The sequence below is a fragment of the Camponotus floridanus genome, unplaced genomic scaffold (genome assembly GCF_003227725.1).
Source record: "Camponotus floridanus strain SB8 unplaced genomic scaffold, Cflo_v7.5 scaffold209, whole genome shotgun sequence".
In the NCBI taxonomy this organism is placed as follows: domain Eukaryota; kingdom Metazoa; phylum Arthropoda; class Insecta; order Hymenoptera; family Formicidae; genus Camponotus; species Camponotus floridanus.
The window spans coordinates 130045-150874 of NW_020229336.1; the positions used below are offsets into that span (position 1 = coordinate 130045).

A 20830-nucleotide genomic window follows, 5' to 3' on the forward strand; every position below is an offset into this window, starting at 1 on the left:
AATTGAAATGTTAATGAGTTAGTTAAGTTTGGTATAGTGCCGCATAGCAGCAAAGTGAAAAAACATACTCTAAATATGCAATATTACAGAAAAATTAAAATATAAAACATTTTTTAGTAAACATTTTTATCTTTCTGAAAGATTTCGGAAATATTGCAAATGTAATAATATAAAAACATGATACCAGATATATTTGTTAAATATTTCCGAATTATATACAAAATTACAATTAAAATGTTAATGAAATATTTTTGAACAACATTTAATAATATTATATTCCGAGTGGGTTTTGAATTTTAACGAGAGATTCAGATTAGTACAAATTATTTTAAAATGCCAATTTATCAAAAATTAAACTGATAAAAGAAAAGAAATATATTTTGAATCTTATATTAGTATTCCAGTTCTTTATATCTATTTTATAATGAAAAATTGAATACGAGTTAAATTTAGTGTTATCACGTAGTGGTAAGCGAAGAAATACACACCACGTATTATTATATATTTTCGCTATTTTAAAATCTTGTTATCACATTGCTGAAATAATATTGTAAAATAATGTCTTTGCAATATCTTTGCTACATCACATTGCAATATACAATGTTGTAACATTGCAACAATGTTGCTGCAAGCTGTAAGCTTGTGTGTTGTGGGCTCTGTGACAAACAATGATGAGCTAATTTTATCACTATATATAAAAAAGAAAGAAAGCTTAGATTAAAAAAGTGGCTTAGGATTTTTCGATGTAAATTGTTGCCTTGTACCTGATAGTGTACTCCATGTATGTTTGTTTAGTTACATCCTCTATACAGGATGTCCCATTTTAAATAATGCATCAAGATTTTTCGAAAATTATCCTAGATAGGAAAAATGTTTTAAACAAATGTTGTATAGTTCGGAAGGGGACATAAGAAGGTATCATTGATTTGACCTTAGCGTCGTTAAGGTCAGGTCAAGATCACATCAATTTTTTAAAATAAAACACCATTTTTATTTTTGATACCAGAATCTCATAGTTGATAACAAGAGCTTTTCAAAATACTATAATGAAGTTCATTTTCATTAAGTATTTTCCGAGTTATGAAACTCAAAAATTACAATTTTTAGCATTAGTATCGGAACTTTAAATTTATTATCTTCTTAATTGTTCTCCTCCAACATCGTACAACATTTGTTTGAAACATTTTTCTATATCTACCACAGTTTTCGAGAAATTTTAATGCATTATTTAAAATGGGACACCTTGTATGTGTGTATGTGTGTACTCAAATTCGTGATAAATATTTTAATAACAAATTTTTTTTAACATTCCCATATAGCACTAAAAGATTGCGAAAACGTTGCATAGACCTAACATTAATTGAAACATTGTAATATTGCATAGAAGTTGCGAAATGTTTCTGCAAACTTGCAGCAATGTTGAAATGTCCGCCCTCAGAAATATTACAATGTAAGATTGTAGTAATGTTACGGTGCAACGTATTTGCATCATATATATAAAACGTGTTTTGCTACAAATGCAAACCGTTTTAAATTTAATAAATAAACCTTGAAAATATAAAGAAATGTTTAAGAAAGATAAGAAAAAAACCTTTACTGCCTTTAAAAAAAATATCTCAGCAAACACAGAATATTGCAGCAACATTGCTGCAATGTTGTAATATTGCCGCAACATTGCTGCAATATTGTAATATTGCCGCAGCATTGCTGCAATGTTGTAATATTGCAGCAATATTGCTGTAATATTCTGTGATTGCTGGGATCTATTAGTGTTTTTTATCAAATGTGTTTTATTAAATATTTATCTCAATAACATACGTACAATCATTTTACATACACTCGTAGATCATATTGGAGTACTTTTTTCTGGAGAATCCAAATCTGCAATAAAAAATGAGGGTTCCTATTTAAGTTTTTTATCTTCTCTCATCCCCACCCCCAGGGGGTGGCGGTAGGGGATCGAGTTTGGTATCATTGGATGTCCCCCTTCGAGACAAACAACTTTTATTACCCACTTTTTTTGATCCGATGCATAGTTCTCGAGATATTTCAATATGTCTTCAGATAAATCGGCCACCCTGTATATTCCACCAAAGAGACTTCCTGTGATACAAACACTGCCATGTTTTTTTGAACAGATGAGAATTTGTTCATCATCCATAATCGTGATGAAACCATTCCTTTTTTTACAAGTTTTAACAGAAAACAAATACGTTCGGGCATCCCCATAGTATATTTTAATTAATTCAACCTCATACCATGTCCCATTGTGAAATACTTCTACGTTAATAGTGCTTTGCCCATATGCTTGGCATTTCAGAGTTTCTTTTTCGAAGCAAGATTCGCTCCGATACAGGAAACTGCATATACGAATAAAAATACTGTTTACTGTGAGTGATGTGTACGGATGCACCGCTATCACAGCATCTATCTAGAGGAAGTGTTTCCACCGAGGCTCCAAAAGCTATAAATGTATCCTTTTTCTCATTTGAGTCCTTGTCTTTTTTCTTTGGATTTTCTTTTTCTTCTAACTGCCTCTTTCTTTTTAGAGCATTTAGCTGCCCAGTGCCCATATTTTTTAAATTTATTACAAGGAAATCGTTGCTTTGCTCGTTCTATGTTTTTTATAGGTTTTTAAGGGCTTTTTCCACCATCGCTCGATTTCTTGAAATTCTTGGTTTTGTGAAAGAAAAACGCAGAATATTGTTGTTCTATGAACTTTGATTCTCTCAATTCAATATGCTACAGAGTTTTTCTACTAGAAAATTTACTGTCTGATTCGCCTCAGGAATTGTATCCCACAAATTCTTAAAATAATCGTACGATTTTTCAAAAGTAGATAGTATTCGTCCTGTTAACGTACGTTCCGACAATTTATTTTCATTGTGTTTTTCTGTTCGTTATTTAAATCTACAAATAGATTCTATAGTTTTGCAACGTGAGAGCTTATATCTTCACTTTCATTACATCGTACTTGAAAAAACATCTCTGTGAACATGTTGAGTCTTTGCGTTGAGCTGTGCTCGAATCGCACACATAACTTCAATCAAATTTCATTAGATGTTTCACATGATAATACTAGATCTGCAATGGACTTATTTAAAGCACTACCAATGATACTTGAAGTTTTTGCGTCAGTTTCTTTTCAATTTTCCAGTATTGTTCGTTGTTCTGATGTATTCTCAGTAATAATTGGACGTTCTTTCATACCATACATAATACCTTGGAGTGAGTTGGCTCTCAGTACATGACCCATGTGCCACTTCCATTTTAGCTAGTCTTCGGGACCCTTTAGTTTTTCCATAAGAACTTTACTATCCGTGTAGGTCATGTTTTTTTGTTAGATGAAAGCTGGACTCATAACCTGTTCATATTTTAATAAAGTAGACGAAGACGAGAAAGAAAAAGTACATCTTTTTCTATACTTGGTATATAGAAATACTTTTGTACTTAACTATACGTCAACTTTTTAGATTACATCTTGTAGTAGAAAGTAAAAATTCAGCCCTTGAGTGAGTAAAAAGTAAAATTGGAGAGCCCTATCAATAAAAACTAAAAAATTTCTAGAAGATAGCGTACTGTACCGATGTTTTTCCTTAATTTTTCTATTAATCTAGTATTAATACTAATTATGTTATAATAATTTAATTAAAATTTAAATTTAAAGTTAAAATTTGAATATTACATATTTACATATTTAGAAAGTAATTCAGAGGTTTTAATTCACAGAAAAGTATATAATAATGGATCCTAACTTAATATTAATAATTATTTGAAAACAATGGCAAAAGTGGAAGAAGATTTGATCGTTATTCGTATTTTATTAAAACTTTTTGATGCCTCTTCAACCTACACTATTCTATATCTTGAACAACACTGTACGATACGCTTATTAATATATATACATCAACATTTCTTCCGTCAAAAATTCGATTCGTAACGATAATAGCGTAAAGAGCGTAAAATAACTAGGCGGAAGCTGATACTTAAATGAAACAATGTGATTGGTCGGTGCAAGTTACGTTTATGCAAGTTACGCCGCATGTGACAGCACCCTCACGCGAGGCAAAGTTCAGCTACACCGACTTATGTCTTTTAGTGCGAAACGATGTCTATTATTATATAGTTCTGCGTGTCCAAGCGTGCAGCGTCCAATTGTGCAGAATGCGTGTCAAATTGTATGGTGTCCAGTCGTTACGTGTCCAAAAGAGTCATCTCTTAAAACTCTAAAACCTTTGTATTTAATATTTTTTCTGTCTTTTATATTTTTGGTATTATTTAGGTTCTGATCTTTTTCCGCATCTTATCAAAATAGATTTGAGTTAGGTTATATCTTGCGGAAGTGAAACCCTCCCCATAAGGGGGACGGAATCCATTCGGTATCCACGCATGTATTTTGCAAGACGAAATAAAGTTCAACAAGAATCAAGGTTATAGATATAGAATAGATTTTGTTAATGACATTGTAGGACCATCGCCATGTTTTGGCGCTAGCGTATTTCCGTCGCCATGTTATGGCGCTAGTGCGCTATGTTATATGCATAGACCTTACAGATATGGACTGGCAATTGCCTATAGTTTCTGTAGAGAAGCAGTGTCCGGAGGAGGTTAGAGAGAGAAACATACTTTTTAGTACTTCTCTTTCTACAAGTGTCCGGAAGTATGCATTGCGCATGTCAGTTTTAAATAAGCTAGATTAAGTTTATAATATGATTTATCAAGAAATAAATTATTTGAAACAGTCAAACATTGTTTTTGTATACTAAAATAATAAATATATATTATTGAAGCAAAATTTTTTGGAAAAGTGGTTTTTCTAAACATTATTAATAACATTTTTTAATAAGATATAGAACATAACTTTTCTGTAGCGATTAAAATTGCATATTACATTTTTTTCGTCTTTATATTATATTTATTATATCTTATATTACCTTTTTAGATACTTTTTTCTTTTCCCAAGAAATAATAATGGAATTGCATTTGGTTGTAAAATTTTTCGAGATCTATTAGTCCATTGCAAATGAGATGAACTGAAGTGACGTGAACATACTCTGCTTTCTTTCGTGATTTCACTTATATTGCACACATCCATCCATAATTTTTTATATTTTTCATTTGTTGGGAAACTGAAATTTTTGATGTTTTTCTTTCTTGTACTGTTTATAGAATGTCACTTTATGACATTACGATTTGTTTCATTAATACTTACGAGTAAAAAGAAACACTATTTTTTGATGAATACGTTATATCACAAACAATACATCTTCGAACCATTATTGTTAATCTTTATTAAAATAATTAAATTAATATTAAATACAGAGACTTTCTGAGACTTCAGAGACACAACCTCAATATTATGTTCTCTCTGCAATAATACATATACACATACACATATACATCAATCAGAATGTTTTATTGTATAGTATATGTCAGGTGCATGCGCAAAACGTATTTCCGGACACTTGTAGAAAGAGAAGTACCAAAAAGATGTTTCTCTCTCTAACCTCCTCCGGACACAGTCTGATACGTATTGCCAGTCCATACTTATAAGGTCTATGGTTATATGACGTAGCGCAATGTGATTGGCTGCGGCGCGAGGTTGACGATTACGACCGGCAATTGAGAATCACGGCCAGCAGTTGTTTTTCACATCCGGCAGTTGTTGTTCACGTCTAGCCACGAGCCACGAGGACGGAGAGTTGCATTCTGACTGTGTACGCAGTAACACGTACGTTCCGTTCGTGCGATCTTTTCCTGTGGTTAATACACAGTCAGTTCTTGTCTTGTAGTTGACTGACCGTTTTTTTTTTGGCAGTGTAATCTTTACTGCGCGTTTTCGGCGTTTGACTACCGGCGTTCGGGCTAGTATTTACGGTTGCCGACCCTCGGTATTTGCTCACTCCAAGTGTATATTCCTTTAAGAATTATTAGTATTGCATCCCAAGTATCTCCTTGGTTTTTCTCTCATACTGTTTCCGCGAATCAAACCAATCCCTCAACCGGTTCGTCCATCTCCTGACCACGTGATCACAACGTTAACCACGATCATAAAAACGGACATCTTACAATATCTATTGTTTATTAATGATATTTATTGGTCATAGAATTTTTTAAATATTTTTTAAATATTTTCCGCTAAAAATACTATCAGAATTTACTTTTACATTATGGCGTTAAAGTTATGGGAATCGTGCCAAGGTATATTTCACACCACGGACATGGGTCAGGTTATATCTTTTGAAAATGGAGCCCCCTTGTGGCGAAATCCATTGTGTTTACGCATGTACTTTAGAAGATGATTAGAACGTATGTCGAATAAAAAAATAGCAAAGGGAAGATATGCATAACTCATATGTACTGTTAAACTATTTGATTGCGAAAAATGATCTTTCCGTACTAGTCGTACAAAATCCTTTTAAAGGCTTTTGTATTGATCAAAAAGGAAGGTTCTCATCAAGTTTCATCAAAATCGAAGATAAGCTATTTTCAGAACTTTATCTATATACAGGGTGTTTCATTTTAATCGCCCTACGCAAATATTTCGAAAAATATGAAAGATACGGAAAAATGTTTCAAACAAAAATTGTTTGGTTCGAAGGGAGACATAAGATGGTGTTATTGGTTTGACCTTGAGTGAACGTGCCAAGGTTATATGGAATACAATTTTGTTTTTTTTATCCCCTATTTTTCATTGCATATTCCTATAGCTTACCTCGAGAGTTTTCCAAAACACTATAATTAAATTATTTTTTATTAAATACTTTTCGAGTTATGACTTGAAATAATTTCTCACTTATTTGGTCAGTGAGAAATTTGGTCAGAGTGACGTTTCAAGGATCCTCCGTGGCAATCGGCATTGCATCCACTGAGCAAGATACGAACATCGCTCTGGAATCGTATATCATTGTGTTAAAAACCAGCATTAGGTGTAGATCTGGATAGCTCAGTGGTCTAGAACAATTGCTCGGGAAGCGAAAGACTCGAGTTCGATTCCCAATCCAGCCACTTGCATCTCACATATTTTTCTAATCCACGAATACTGTTTTTAGCAATTATTCGTGGGGGCTGAAAAATGTGTGAATTCTCTCTCCACAGGATATACGTTAATGCCGTTGCCACGGATGGATTCTGTCGCTCGTTGACCAAATGGACGTATAGACACATTTGATCTCCTCCCACATACATCCCTATTTTTTTTTGGACATAAACCGTAAAATATTCATTTTCGATTATCTTATCTATCTAGCAAAGAAAACACATAATTGTTTCGAAGAAAAAATATGTAATTTGCAATTAACAATTACATATTTTTTCTCAAAAACAACTATGTTTTTTCTTTACACTAATTGATTCCTCACATTATTTTGTGCATAAAAGTAATAAGATAAGATAATCGAAAAATGAATATTTTACTAGATATTTTATGGTTTATGTAAAATTAAGAAATTATTTCAAGCCTCATAACTCGAAAAGTACTTAATGAAAAATAACTTAATTATAGAGTGTTTTGGATAGCTCTCGAGGTAAGCTACAAGAATATGTAATGAAAAATAGAGGATTCCATTAAAAAAAAAAACAAAATTGAACTTCTAGTGACCTTGGCACGTTCACGCAAGATCAAACCAATAACACCATCTTATGTCCTTTTTTGAACCAAACAACTTTTGTCTAAAACGTTTTTCTTTCACATTTTTCGAAATATTGGCCTGGGGTGATTAAAATGAAATACCCTGCATATTATATATATCCATGTATACACAATACACACACACACACACACAATATATATATATATATATATATATATATATATATATATTGTATACTACTATATATATATATGTATATATATATATATATATATATATATATATATATATATATATACAGGGTAGCCCATAGCCCATTTTAATTTCCCCAGCCAAATATGTCGGAAAATAATGAAAAATAAAAAAAATGTTTCAGACAAAAGTTGTATGGCTTAAAGGGGGCCATCAGATAGTGGCAATAATTTGACCTTGGAGAGTCATTTGAAGATGACGTAAAGGTAATCTTCAATTTCTTAAATGGAACTCCCTATTTTTTATTACATATTCGTGTAGCTTATCTCGAGAGCTTTCCAAAACACTATAATAAAGTATTTCTTCATTGAGTACTTTTCGAGTTATGAGGCTTGAAATCATTTCTTAATTTTGTATAAACCGTAAAAGATCTAGTAAAATATTCATTTTTCGATTATCTTGCTTTAATACTTTTATGTACAAAATAATGAGAGGAATCAATTGGTGTAAAGAAAACACATAGTTATTTTTAAGAAAAAATATGTAATTTGCAATTAACAATTACATATTTTTTCTTTGAAACAACTATGTGTTTTTTTTACACCAATTGATTTCTCTCATTATTTTGTACATAAAAGTATTAAAGCAAGATAATCGAAAAATGAATATTTTACTAGATATTTTACGGTTTATACAAAATTAAGAAATGATTTCAAGCCTCATAACTCGAAAAGTACTCAATGAAGAAATACTTTATTATAGTGTTTTGGAAAGCTCTCGAGATAAGCTACACGAATATGTAATAAAAAATAGGGAATTCCATTTAAGAAATTGAAGGTTACCTTTACGTCATCTTCAAATGACTCTCCAAGGTCAAATCATTGCCACTATCTGATGGCCCCTTCAAGCCATATAACTTTTGTCTGAAAAATTTTTTTGATTTTTCATTATTTTCCGAAATATTTGGCTGGGGAAATTAAAATGGGCCACCCTATATATATATATATATATATATATATATATATATGTGTGTATGTATGTATGTATACAATATATGCGTGTACGCACGAGTATGTATAGAAAATTCATAGAAATTTTTATTATGGAATCTATTATAAAATAATTTTGCTATGAATTTTGTTAAAATGAATAATTAATTGACCTAGCTTTCACCGTGTGGTTGTCACCATCCGTTATTCGCAAATTAATTACAAAACGCTCACTTTCTTTTTATTAAAATAAATGATGGCTAATATTTTTGGAAAATTATTCAGCGTCTTTTTTGTAAAATTATTCAGAGTACTTTTTGGGATTTTATTGAATTTTTTAAATAATTCTTGATGTACTTAATAAAAATATTTGCGTGTTTCAGAATTTTTTCATGCAAAATTCGATGTGCAGAAGAAAGTAAACAAACTGATGGTATAGTTGTACGAAGAGGAGGTGCTGAAACTCTTGTGTTGCAATAATATTGTTTATCACTTATATTTTTACAAAACTAAAGTATTAGATTGAAGAAGTATATATATATATATATATATATATATATATAAGTATATAAGTATATATATATATATATATATATATATATATATATAAATGTAGAATAAAATAAAACAAAAATATATAGACTGTATGTACATTAAAAGTTATAGATAATTAATATTTGTGTTTTGTGTTCATATATATCCACTATGTATATTTTTTATCATCATTTATGAGACAAGATTTCTTTCGAGAATTAATAAAATCAAATCAAGAAATGACGTCATTCTTTTAACTGCCTGTTCAAGTTTACTATACTGACCTCTATCAGAGCTATTGGAGAGACTAAAGAGGAAAGTAAGCTGATGACCTCGAGTCAGTTACATCGTAGAGAGCGATGCAGCCTTACTTTATATGAAAGTATCGCGTTTTATTCCCACTTACATGATTCTATATAATTGTATTTAGTTTTATAAGTTACGAAAGATATACATTTTATTTAAAATAAATCCGGACCGAGGATTTATAAACACTTGTGATACAATCATGGCAGTGAAAAACCAATATTTCATCGTTTTAACGATTACATTGTCGCTATTCATTGGTAAGTTTTTCAATATTTGCTTATCTTTCAAAAACATTCTACAAATTACACGCATAAAATTATGTACTTGGAATTTCCTAAGTACATAAAATACAATGAAATTGTCATTTAATTGTTTTAGAAAAACATAATTATTTAAGATAATTATTTAAAACAATAAAATATAATAAATTAACGGTCATAAAATGCAATAATTCCAACATATAAATGTATATTTACGAAATATATATTTGAAAATCAATATAATTTGAATTGATTTTTTGATAATTTTTATGATAGATTATATAATTTAATAATAATAATAAACATGTTATATGCCATATAATAATAAACGCCCTTAAATAAAAATATGTTATGGGTATAGAACTAGAAAAAAAAATATATATATATAAGTATAAAAAATATATAAATAAATGTAGATACAGAAAAGTAAATTATTTAACAATAATAAATATAATTAATTTAATATACTTATATATTAATATATATATATATATATATATATATATATGTATTAATATATAGGTATAATAGTATATAATATATTATTATATATATTATTATAAAGGTAATAATATATATAATAAATAAATATATATATATATATGTATATATATATATATATATATATATATATCTTTTAATATATTTACATATATTATAAAATCAATGAAATTAATACAAATGTTAATAAAGAATGAAAATTTAGAAAGAAAGTTTTATATATATATAACGCATTATAATGACTTATCTTTCTCTATATGATATCTCAAATGACCATTATGACCCAATAAACAGATAAGTGGGATTAAAAATATAAACCAAGATTTATGTGGTAACATAATTTTCTTTTATTTTCATATTTCTTTTTAACATTCACATGTAATTTTCTCATATATTGTGCGATTTTAAAATTTTAATAATTTTAATTTGCTTTTTAGGAAACAGTGAAGCAGGATGGAAATTTTGGAAAAAAGAAACTACTACTACTATGAGTACTACTCTATCCGTAAATGTACAAAGTACTACAGCTTCAACAAAGCCTATAACAGACAAAAAACCAACGATGTCAATTGTAAATACTGAAGCTGCAAAAATAAATGCTGCTAATCCGGGATTAGACATTATAGAAACAACTAGAGAAAGTATACGAAATAATGTTCGATCTAATTCAAAGACGGAATTCGGTACAGATATTGATGTTTCAAGATCAAACAAACCGGGAATTAGTCATGGAGATAGTCAAAGTTATCGAAATTTAGCTACAGATTTTATCGCTAAAGAATCATCACAAAACCAACCATCAAAAATTCAAGGCTCAACAATTAATAATGTCGGTGAGACGCATGATCATTTATTTAACGCGTATTAAAATATATCATTAATGACATAGATAACATACATAGATAATATGAATTAAATGTAAAATAAGATCAATCATAATTAAAGAAATGTTATATAAGTTTCATGCAACGGATAGAAAAAAAAATTATTAAATTTTACCGGGATTATTTATTAATTTTTAAAAAAATTTAATGCTGTTCTTATATGTGTTTATTTGTATGTTATATAAACTAGAAACTAACAAAATAAAACAAAAATAATTATTTCATTACGGAAATTCCCCCGCTGAAAAAATGTATTGAAATTATTATTTTCATTACAAATAAAATTTGAATGCCATTAGCGTTAAAATTACTGAAAAAATAAATATAATCCTAATAAGTTATAATGCGTTGCTTTTCAATTTTCGTAAAATATAAAACTTCAAGATCTGTTAAATCATGCAATATGTTTATTTACATTATTGTTCTAAAAAAAAAATAAAATCCCAGATAGCAAAATGCTAGCAGTATGCCAGCAGTATAACAGCAGATTCAATCATGAATTTGCAGTAGATATCGCTCAGCTGTGTCCTCATTAAGTTTCTTTTTTCTCAACACGATATGTCAATATGATGTGATGGCAGAAATGCAGCAGAAATGAAGCACAATGTGCCGTCATGATATGACAGCAGAAATTGAGCAGGATCTGCGCGTGCAATTTGATGTTAGATTGTCAGCAGAAACCGAGCAGAATCTGCGCATGCAACCTGATGACAAATTGACAGCAGAAACTTCACAAGATTTGCGCTTACTTTTATTAATGTTATATAAATGCAACAAAATGGATTATTACAGATACTAAATAACAATATTATCGGCAAATTAATTAGAATTTCCTTAGAAAATGACATATATATATATAATATGTTATATCGTAGTTATATCTCATATAGCGAAGGACTAATTCAATTTAATTAAATTAATAATAAAGTAAATGATAAAAGTAAATGTAACTTGTAAAACTTGAGATGTAATTTATTTAGAATTAAATTCTTGCTTTATGCCTCAAATAGGCAATACATGAATAATTTTCAATTTATCATATTGAATTCAATTTATCATATTAGTCTTTCATTCATATTCGCGACTTTATATATATTTCTAACAGAAATTCAATTACGAGAAAGAACAGCTCATGTAAGTGAAGGAACTATCGAATCATGCAAACCCTGTTCCATTTCTGCCATCAATCTGCTATCAGAGATTGTGCGCAGATCCTGCTCGATTTCTGCCGACAATCTGTTGTCAAATTGCGTCGCACAGATCCTGTATTTTAAAAATTAAATGACATCGTATGATGACAGAGCATGCTGCATTGCTGCTGTGTTTTTGCTGTCATAGCGTGCTTGCACAAGTTTGATATTTCTGATGAGATTTTGCTATTACACTGTGACAACAGATTATGCGTACTCTCAGTATGCATTCTGCCAACACATTATTCCAGCATTGAATTGTTCTATTTATGCTGGTAAAACTCTGCTTTATTTCTGCTGCATTTCTATCATTACATCATAACGCACGTTATGCTCAACTTTGCTGTGTTTCTGACAACATTAACTAAACGGCATATTTTGCTAGAATATTGACAGCATTCTGCTGACATAGTATGCAGCACATAAATTGCAAAACATGCTCTATCCGATTTTGCTATCTGGGAATAAAATTTAATTTACTTTGCAGTTTCTACAACATCTTCCATCAGAGCAGATCAAAACAAGCCGAGTACACAACCAAGTGGAAAAACGTGGGCTGATATCGCTGCTATTGGCGTGGTTAAAGCTGATTCACCTACAAACCTTCCAAGACCGCCCGAATATCCTGTGCATCCTGCTTCAGGTATTTTTTTTACACAGGATAAATTTTTTTACAAAGAAAATAAATTTTTATATTAGCCCCTAAATATTAATATTAATAATTAATTGCGAAATAAATTTTTATATTAATTTATTATCTTTCTTCTGATGATTTTAACACGAATATTTGTTATCAAGATTATGATCTCATTACATGTTGTTATATGTTTAACATTGAAACAGAATTTTAAAATGTAACAATGAATGTAACAATATGAATTTACTTTTTACAAATAATCACCCAACAAACACCAAGTAATGGTTATAACAGTAACAGTTATGTAACAGGTAACAGTTATATTGTTGAATAGAAAATTATAACTAACTAGTTATATAACTATTACTTAGTGTTTGCTGAGATTTATTGAAATTTCCCGTTAGATTGCATGTGTTCAGATTTTGTTCAGTTTTTGTTTTGATAATTTGACATCAAACATATTAGCAAGCTTTGTTCGATTTTTGCTGTCAATTTGCTGTCAGGTTTTTGCCAGCAAGGTTTGCTCGGTTTTTGCCGCCAATTTGTCATTAAAATCTATAACACGTCGTCTACAATGGCAGTAGAATTAATGGATTAAATCTGTAGACTTAAGAAAATGACCAATCATAGTCAAGCATTAAGAAAATACTTGACTGTGATTGGTCAATTTATTGAGTTACAAGTTTGAATTCATTCATCCTACATTGTAGACGACGCTTAATAGCAATTCTTGTACGGCCTTTTTGCTGACAAATATAATATTTCCTTGACAAGTAGCAAGTCCGTGGCCAACTCTTCGCGTAGACTTAGCTGACTGAGTTGTCATAACATAACGGTAGAATTGCAACAGCAATAGAAGAGGGAATAATATTGCACAGACTGTCTCGAAAGTGACATAACTAATATGTAGCAAGATCAGTTGTTACAATCCGAATAAAAAAATATCTAATCTAACGTTTTCATTGCATCACTATATATAATTAAAAAGTAAATAATTAATAAAAATAGCTAATCAAGAATAATATTTAATAGGATGCAAAAAAGATAATAAGTCGCATGTACAGTATTGTATATAACTATTATTTCATTATATTCGCACCAAATTAAATGCATGTACTTTTCAATTAAATATTTATATATAAATATTCTCTCTCTCTCTCTCTCTCTCTCTCTCTCTCTCTCTCCCTCCCTCCCTCTCTCTCTCTCTCTCTCTCTCTCTCTCTCTCTCTCCATACGCATTTTTGTTATTGCTAGCTATATTTTATAGTCTTTCAATTTGCTTGTCATAAAAACTTATAAATACGAGATAGATATATTGTGTAAATCCGGTAAACAAAAAATTATATACCCACACCCACCCACCCACATACCCACATCCACCCACACTCACACACACACACACACACACACACACACACACACACACACACGCGCGCGTAATTTTATAACTTAATATATGATATAGATTTAATGCCTGTGTTTTTGCCTGTTTGTTTCATAATAACAAATCATGTCCCTTCTGTCTTCTTTGTTATCTTTTGAGAAGACAAAGTATATTCAATTTCTGTTGTATTTTTACCGTCATGCTATGCTTACAGATAAGTTCGATTTCTGATATTTTGCCACTATAGTATAATATCATATTATCCTTAATTATGATTTAGTTTTTGTTTACATATTGTACTAACAACTTAAACATTGTGAAACAATGTTTAAATTATTTTTATGTCAAAAATTAAGCCGAAATTTTATGAAAGAAGCCAACTGTTTGTAAGTTTGCTGTCATATTGTTAATAATTGTTGTAACAATTAATTTTGAAAAATTAGGGATAAGATGTGATAGCATTATGTTTATTGACTTAAATTCAAATAATTTCTAATTCTAAGAACGACAAATTGATAGCAATATATTATAACACTGGTCGCATATAAGAGATTTCACAGCAATTTGACAACAATTCGTGACGATTCATCACTCACGATTAATAATTTTTAGATATTGCGACAAATATTAAATTTTATATTTCAACATTATTCCATACTAATATATTTGATTGATTTTCGATAAAAGTTTTTCAATGATATTATTATATAAATATTAACTATAATATAATATAGTGACATTTAAATAACTCAATTCATAAAACTAAAGATTTTATTTAACGAAATATAGATTTCTTATTTTATATTTCAAACAAATGCGAAATAAAAACGATTTTTGCTTAATCATATACTTATCTATTTTTTAATAATTAGTAATTCATAATATTATAAAATAGTAAATAATTCAATATCTGGAATTTCTTGTGTTATGATTATATCAGAAATTGAAATGATAAGATAATATATAATATTTTTAATGTCACTAGTAATTGTCACTTATAATTATATTTTTAATGTTACTAGTAAGTGTCATTTATAATTCGCAGGATTTATATACTTTTATAAAAAAAAATTTGAATACAGAGTAGATGGTGCATAATGCGTTGCATAGCGTAAGCGAACGAACTTTGTAAATTAAATCTCGAGAGTGATACATACTGTCTCGTAAATATATAATAATTTCATATTTTTAATAATTTGTTGACAACGAACTACAATTTAAAAACTTTCCTTGAGGAAATATGCGCGACAATAAATGAAAATTATTATATTTGTGATATTGCCATTATAATGCCATTATGATATTCTAGTCGAAACGATAAACTATCAGTTGTTAATAGAATAAATATTAGTATCGCTGATCGTTTGCTCTCGAAATTTCAGTAATTGACTACTTGTCATAAGCATTCATATTGTTGCACTAAGTAACGCTCTTTTCCAATGTAGCAAATACACAACACACACACACATACGCACGCACACATATATGTATATGTATAGGGTGTTCGTTCTATCATTTGCTAAAAAAAAACCATAAGTAGATCTCATTAAAAACCATCCCACTGTAACTTGATATTTTAGGCGCGCGACGAAGCAATGGGTGGCGGATGAAGCGCTCTCCAAAACATGATAGCGGCGCGCGATGCTTCAGCGTTGCGTTAGTGAGTAAGGTTACAGTGGGACGAATTTTGTCGCCGCGCGTTTATACTCGCACGTATTGGCCGATCTTCTTTAATTAATATCTCGAAATTTTATGGGTTGTATTCAATGATATGACTTTTTAGTTCGATTTAGTTCGAGATTTACTTATGGTTTTTTTTGGCGGATGATAGAACGGACACTCTGTATATATAATAACACATACAATGCATCAGTTTATTCAATATGATTAATCATGTTTAATTATCTGAGTTTATATATTTTTTATATTGATATATATTTTTCTAATCAGGTGAAAATAGAGGTAGGACTACATCTGAAAGGTCTACGCAGCCTATTCAACTTAATCAAAATAAACATTCAACATCATCCAAAGACGTAAGGGCTAATGCTGTCGCAGAAGTTACCACCAAAGCAACCATAGGTGTTACTAGAATGTATTCCAGTAATCCGACGTATAGTAAAGGAAATATAGTTACTGATGAAGATTTAGAAAAGCTTTCTGAAGCACTTTATATAAAAGATATAAATAATGTAAACCAATATATAACAGTTAATCTGCAAAAACAAACCACTAGCAGTAATCTGATGGATCAAGCTTCGCAGCCGTAAGAGAATTATGTTTTTAACATAATAAAATATATTTATTTATTTAAAAAAATATTGGCAACCAATCAATATACAAGGTGTCCCTGAATGGTCTGTACAAACTTTGTAAATAAGTTCCAGGGACCTAAACAAGCAAAAAATGTCCCATAAATATGGAGTCGGAAACGCTTGCTTCTGGAGTTACGACGGTTCGAAGTTTTCCTGTAATAGCTGGAAAAATTATCACGTCAAATTGCATAGATGTTATAAAACTGTGTTTATTTATTTCCTCGGTTTTGCCACGGACGTAACAGGACAGTACACTTGCTAAAGAAACGGTTTCTTTAACCACCAAATAGCGTAAACCATGTAAATAAACCAGCTTGAACTTTAAACAGCGGAGCTCAGCGGAGGCCATTTCGAGCATTTGCTATAGCAAGTGTATTGTTCTGTTATGTCCGCAAAACCGAGGAAATAAATAAACACAGTTTTGTAACACCTATGCGATTTGACGTGATAATTTCTCCAGCTATTGCAGGAAAACTTTGAACCGTCGTAACTCCAGAAGCAAGTGTTTCCGACCCCATATTTATGGGACATTTTCTGCTTGTTTAGGTCCCTGAAACTTATTTACAAAGTTTGTACAGACCAGGGACACTCTGTATATTATGTTATATGAATTATTAGATATAAAATATCAATATTCTTTTCAAGTTATGTTTAAATTGATCAAACTATATATTCTTATAGGCTATTGGTAATAAATCCTGAAGCTTTTCAAATTTCTACGATTCAAAAAGTTCTCTCCATATATGACAATTATCAATTAGATACTCATACGAATGAATATATTAATCCATTACAAAGACAGGAAGAGAGTCTCCTTGTTGATACTTTTTTGAGTACAAACGTAATGTCAGCTGCTATGCGTTTTCTCGCAGATAAAGGATTTGTGAGACAGGATTATTATGAGTATAAAGATACATTAAGAAGAATTTGGTTCAATTTATTCTCGCGTGGGCAAGGTAAAATTGGCAGCACTGGATTTGAACACGTCTTTATGGCAGAAACGAAACAAGTAGATGCCGGTACAGAAGTACTTGGATTACATAATTGGATCTACTTTAATGCAGAAGAAATAAAGAAGCGTGTTGACTATCTAGGTTACATTAAAAAAATCGATTTAGGAAACGTAAGTAATTCTTTTACCAAATTTTTTAATAAATAGAATATTTATAGAATTCTTTACATTTTTAATAATTTCAATATAAAATCAATAATTTCAATATGAACGTGGGTGTGTCTTTTTTGTAGAAGGGATCCATTATTAAGATGCATGTAAAATTCAACGGTTACGATAAACCAGTCACGACTATGTTCATCGGTATCTCTCCCGAATTGGAAATGTCACTTTATACTGTTTGTTTCTATGCAAGACCGGATGGCAACTGTCCTGTATCTCTAGGAGGCACTAAGTTTAATATAATAACACACAAATTTAGATATAGAGGAAAAGATTTGATTGGAACAGCATATCCGGAAATTTGAACTCTTTCTATGTAAATATATTTATTTTACATATATCTGTTTAATAACGGTCGGCATAACTTCTAGTTAGTAAAAATTATACTTTAGATTCTTGCATAAGCCAGTAGATATTTTACTCCTTGATGCTTTGCAACGAAAAATTCAATTATCGTTATAGTTTTGTCAGAACAAAACATAGACATTATGAGTATTGCATACGTGTCGCACTTTGAAATTGTGTTCCTTTGCGAACATCCGAAAGAATTGAAAATTTAAAATCTGCTGCTAAGTATATGAAAAAATCAAAATCTTTTATCCAAATGTGGTTGCAGTGATATAAAGAAGCAAAAACAATAAATAATTTACCGGAACGTAACTCAATACAAAAATTTATAAAAAAAATGATAAACAGATAGTGAATTATACATGTTTATAAACACTTTGAATGCGGGAAAGATGCTGCAATTTTTTAAAAAAGCTTTGTTACTATCTATCAAATTGATTTATTGAAAAGAATGAAAAATGGGTCAAGAGGATTATCTTCAACAAACATCGGAGCAGGTTCTGTATTGATTGAAAGGAGTGACCTGACATTGATCAATTGGATTGGCCGTCACAATCATTCGATACTTACATTGTAGTTAGTGGTTGTTATTATGAGCAATTATTGTAGCCATCTGTTTTGACATTGCTAAACATTTTTGTAGTGTAATGTAACCAAATAAAGTTATTATGAAAATTATTCCTAATACTGAATATATGGAACTGCCTATTTTTTATTACATATTCTTGTAGTTTATCTCGAGAGCTTTCCACTATAATTAAGTTAGTCTTCATTAAGTATTTTCCGAGTTATGAAATCGTTTCTTAATTTTACATAAACCGTAAAATATCTTGCAAAATATTCATTTTTTGATTATCTTATCTTAATACTTTTATGCACAAAATAATGTGAGAAATCGATTGGTGTAAAGAAAACACATAATTGTTTTGGAGAAAAAATATGTAATTTGCAATTAAATATGTAATTAACAATTACATATTTTTTCTCAAAAATAACTTTGTTTTTTCTTTACATCAATTGATTTCTTACATTATTTTGTGCATAAAAGTATTAAGATAATAGAAAAATGAATATTTTACAAGATATTTTATGGTGTATGTAAAATTAAGAAATTATTTCAAGCCTCATAACTCGAAAAGTATTTAATAAAAAAATACTTCATTATAGTGTTGTGGAAAGTTAGGTGTATTCGACGTGTATACATAAATGTGTGTATGTATGTGCGTATGTTTTTAAATTTAGCGCGGCGTCTCCTGACTGCTCTTGTAAAATATAGAATTAATAATAATTACAATATTACGCTAAATATGTAAAAAGAGTCAATTGAAATAAGAATAAATTGAAATAATAATAATTACTTCTCATATATATGTATAATTTTTTAAATGTAGTATTTAATAATAGTTTGAAGTTAATTGTATTAATATTTAGAAATAGGTATTATTTCAAACTTTTCTAAGCTTATGTTTTTATTATTAAATATTAAATATTTGTGAAATATTTTTTTTATTACTTAATATTTTTGTTTTATTTTATTTATTTATTTTTTATTTTGAATTTTTATTTGTTGTTTTTTATTAAACTTATTTTTTTTACTTTTTATTTTATTACTTATTATTAAACTTTTTTTATTTGTTAAACTTTTTTTATAATGATTTAAATGTTGTACTTTTGTTGGTAGCAGTTGGAAGTATTTTTTTTTCAAACAAGTTATTACTTGTAGTAAGTATTATTGTAAGTATTATTTTTTCAAACAATTTAATTATCTATTTCATGATGAAAAATTGAATACGAATTTGCTAAGATTAGTTTTGCTGCATAACAGCAAACTAAGAAAACGTTATGTATAGTAACGTATATAACAATTTTATATTGTAATAATATATATATATATATATATATATATATATATATAATATATATATATATATATATATATATATATATACATTTTATTATATTATTATTGTAATGTTGTAAAATAATACATATGATACATTAGAGTTTTATATCATATAGACAACTTATGTTATATTATTTGTTATTTCTTCATATATTTTCATTATATTACTGAATTTAGAAAATTTATCCATTTCGATTAAGTCAAATTGTCGACAGAACTGTAATAGAGCTTGTTGACATAATTTGATAGTAGATTGACAATGGAAATTGAACAGGAGTTATAGCTATTTTTCTAGTTCCTGCTTGGTTTTTGTTGTCAACCCATCATCAGATTGCATGTAGATGTTTCTCGGATTTTGACACCAATTGATTATCAGGTTTTGTAGAGTAGATGAATAAGTTCTGACAAAAGATCATAAGTTTCCCTACTTTACGGGCACAGTTATTATGGACAGTTAATACTAATTTGTTAGCAACTTCTAAATAAACTTATTGTCAATCTGTTGACATATTATACGCATGCTGACATTTACTTATTGAAATTAATATTTATTTGTAATAGAAATGAAAACATCAAAATAATATAGGCAGAAATGAGTTCTACATATCTTTCAAAAGA

The 20830-nt window shown here is 29.3% G+C and overlaps 2 protein-coding genes across 3 annotated transcripts in view; both read left to right on the top strand.

Annotated features, from left to right (window-relative positions):
* The window catches only part of LOC105254761 (intraflagellar transport protein 81 homolog), a 31872-nt gene extending 22595 nt beyond the window's left edge, over positions 1 to 9277 (top strand). Inside the window, exon 13 of the mRNA XM_025408396.1 lies at positions 9157 to 9277. Coding sequence (XP_025264181.1) covers positions 9157 to 9253 — 97 coding nt within the window. The 3' untranslated portion in view covers positions 9254 to 9277. The remainder of the gene's footprint in view (positions 1 to 9156) is intronic.
* Positions 9278 to 9612: 335 nt separating this feature from the next.
* On the top strand, positions 9613 to 18996 carry LOC105254756 (poly(U)-specific endoribonuclease homolog). 2 transcript variants are annotated; one of them, XM_011263633.3, is made up of 7 exons: positions 9613 to 9873; positions 10815 to 11210; positions 12939 to 13094; positions 16423 to 16738; positions 17469 to 17910; positions 18033 to 18277; positions 18578 to 18996. In XM_011263633.3, exons 1-6 carry the CDS (start codon positions 9816 to 9818, stop codon positions 18264 to 18266), a joined length of 1602 nt encoding a protein of 533 aa, XP_011261935.2. In that variant the 5' UTR covers positions 9613 to 9815; the 3' UTR covers positions 18267 to 18277; positions 18578 to 18996. The 2 variants fall into 2 exon arrangements, with proteins under 2 accessions (XP_011261935.2, XP_011261933.2); XM_011263631.3 differs by having other exon boundaries at positions 18033 to 18996.
* The last annotated feature ends 1834 nt before the right edge of the window (positions 18997 to 20830 follow it).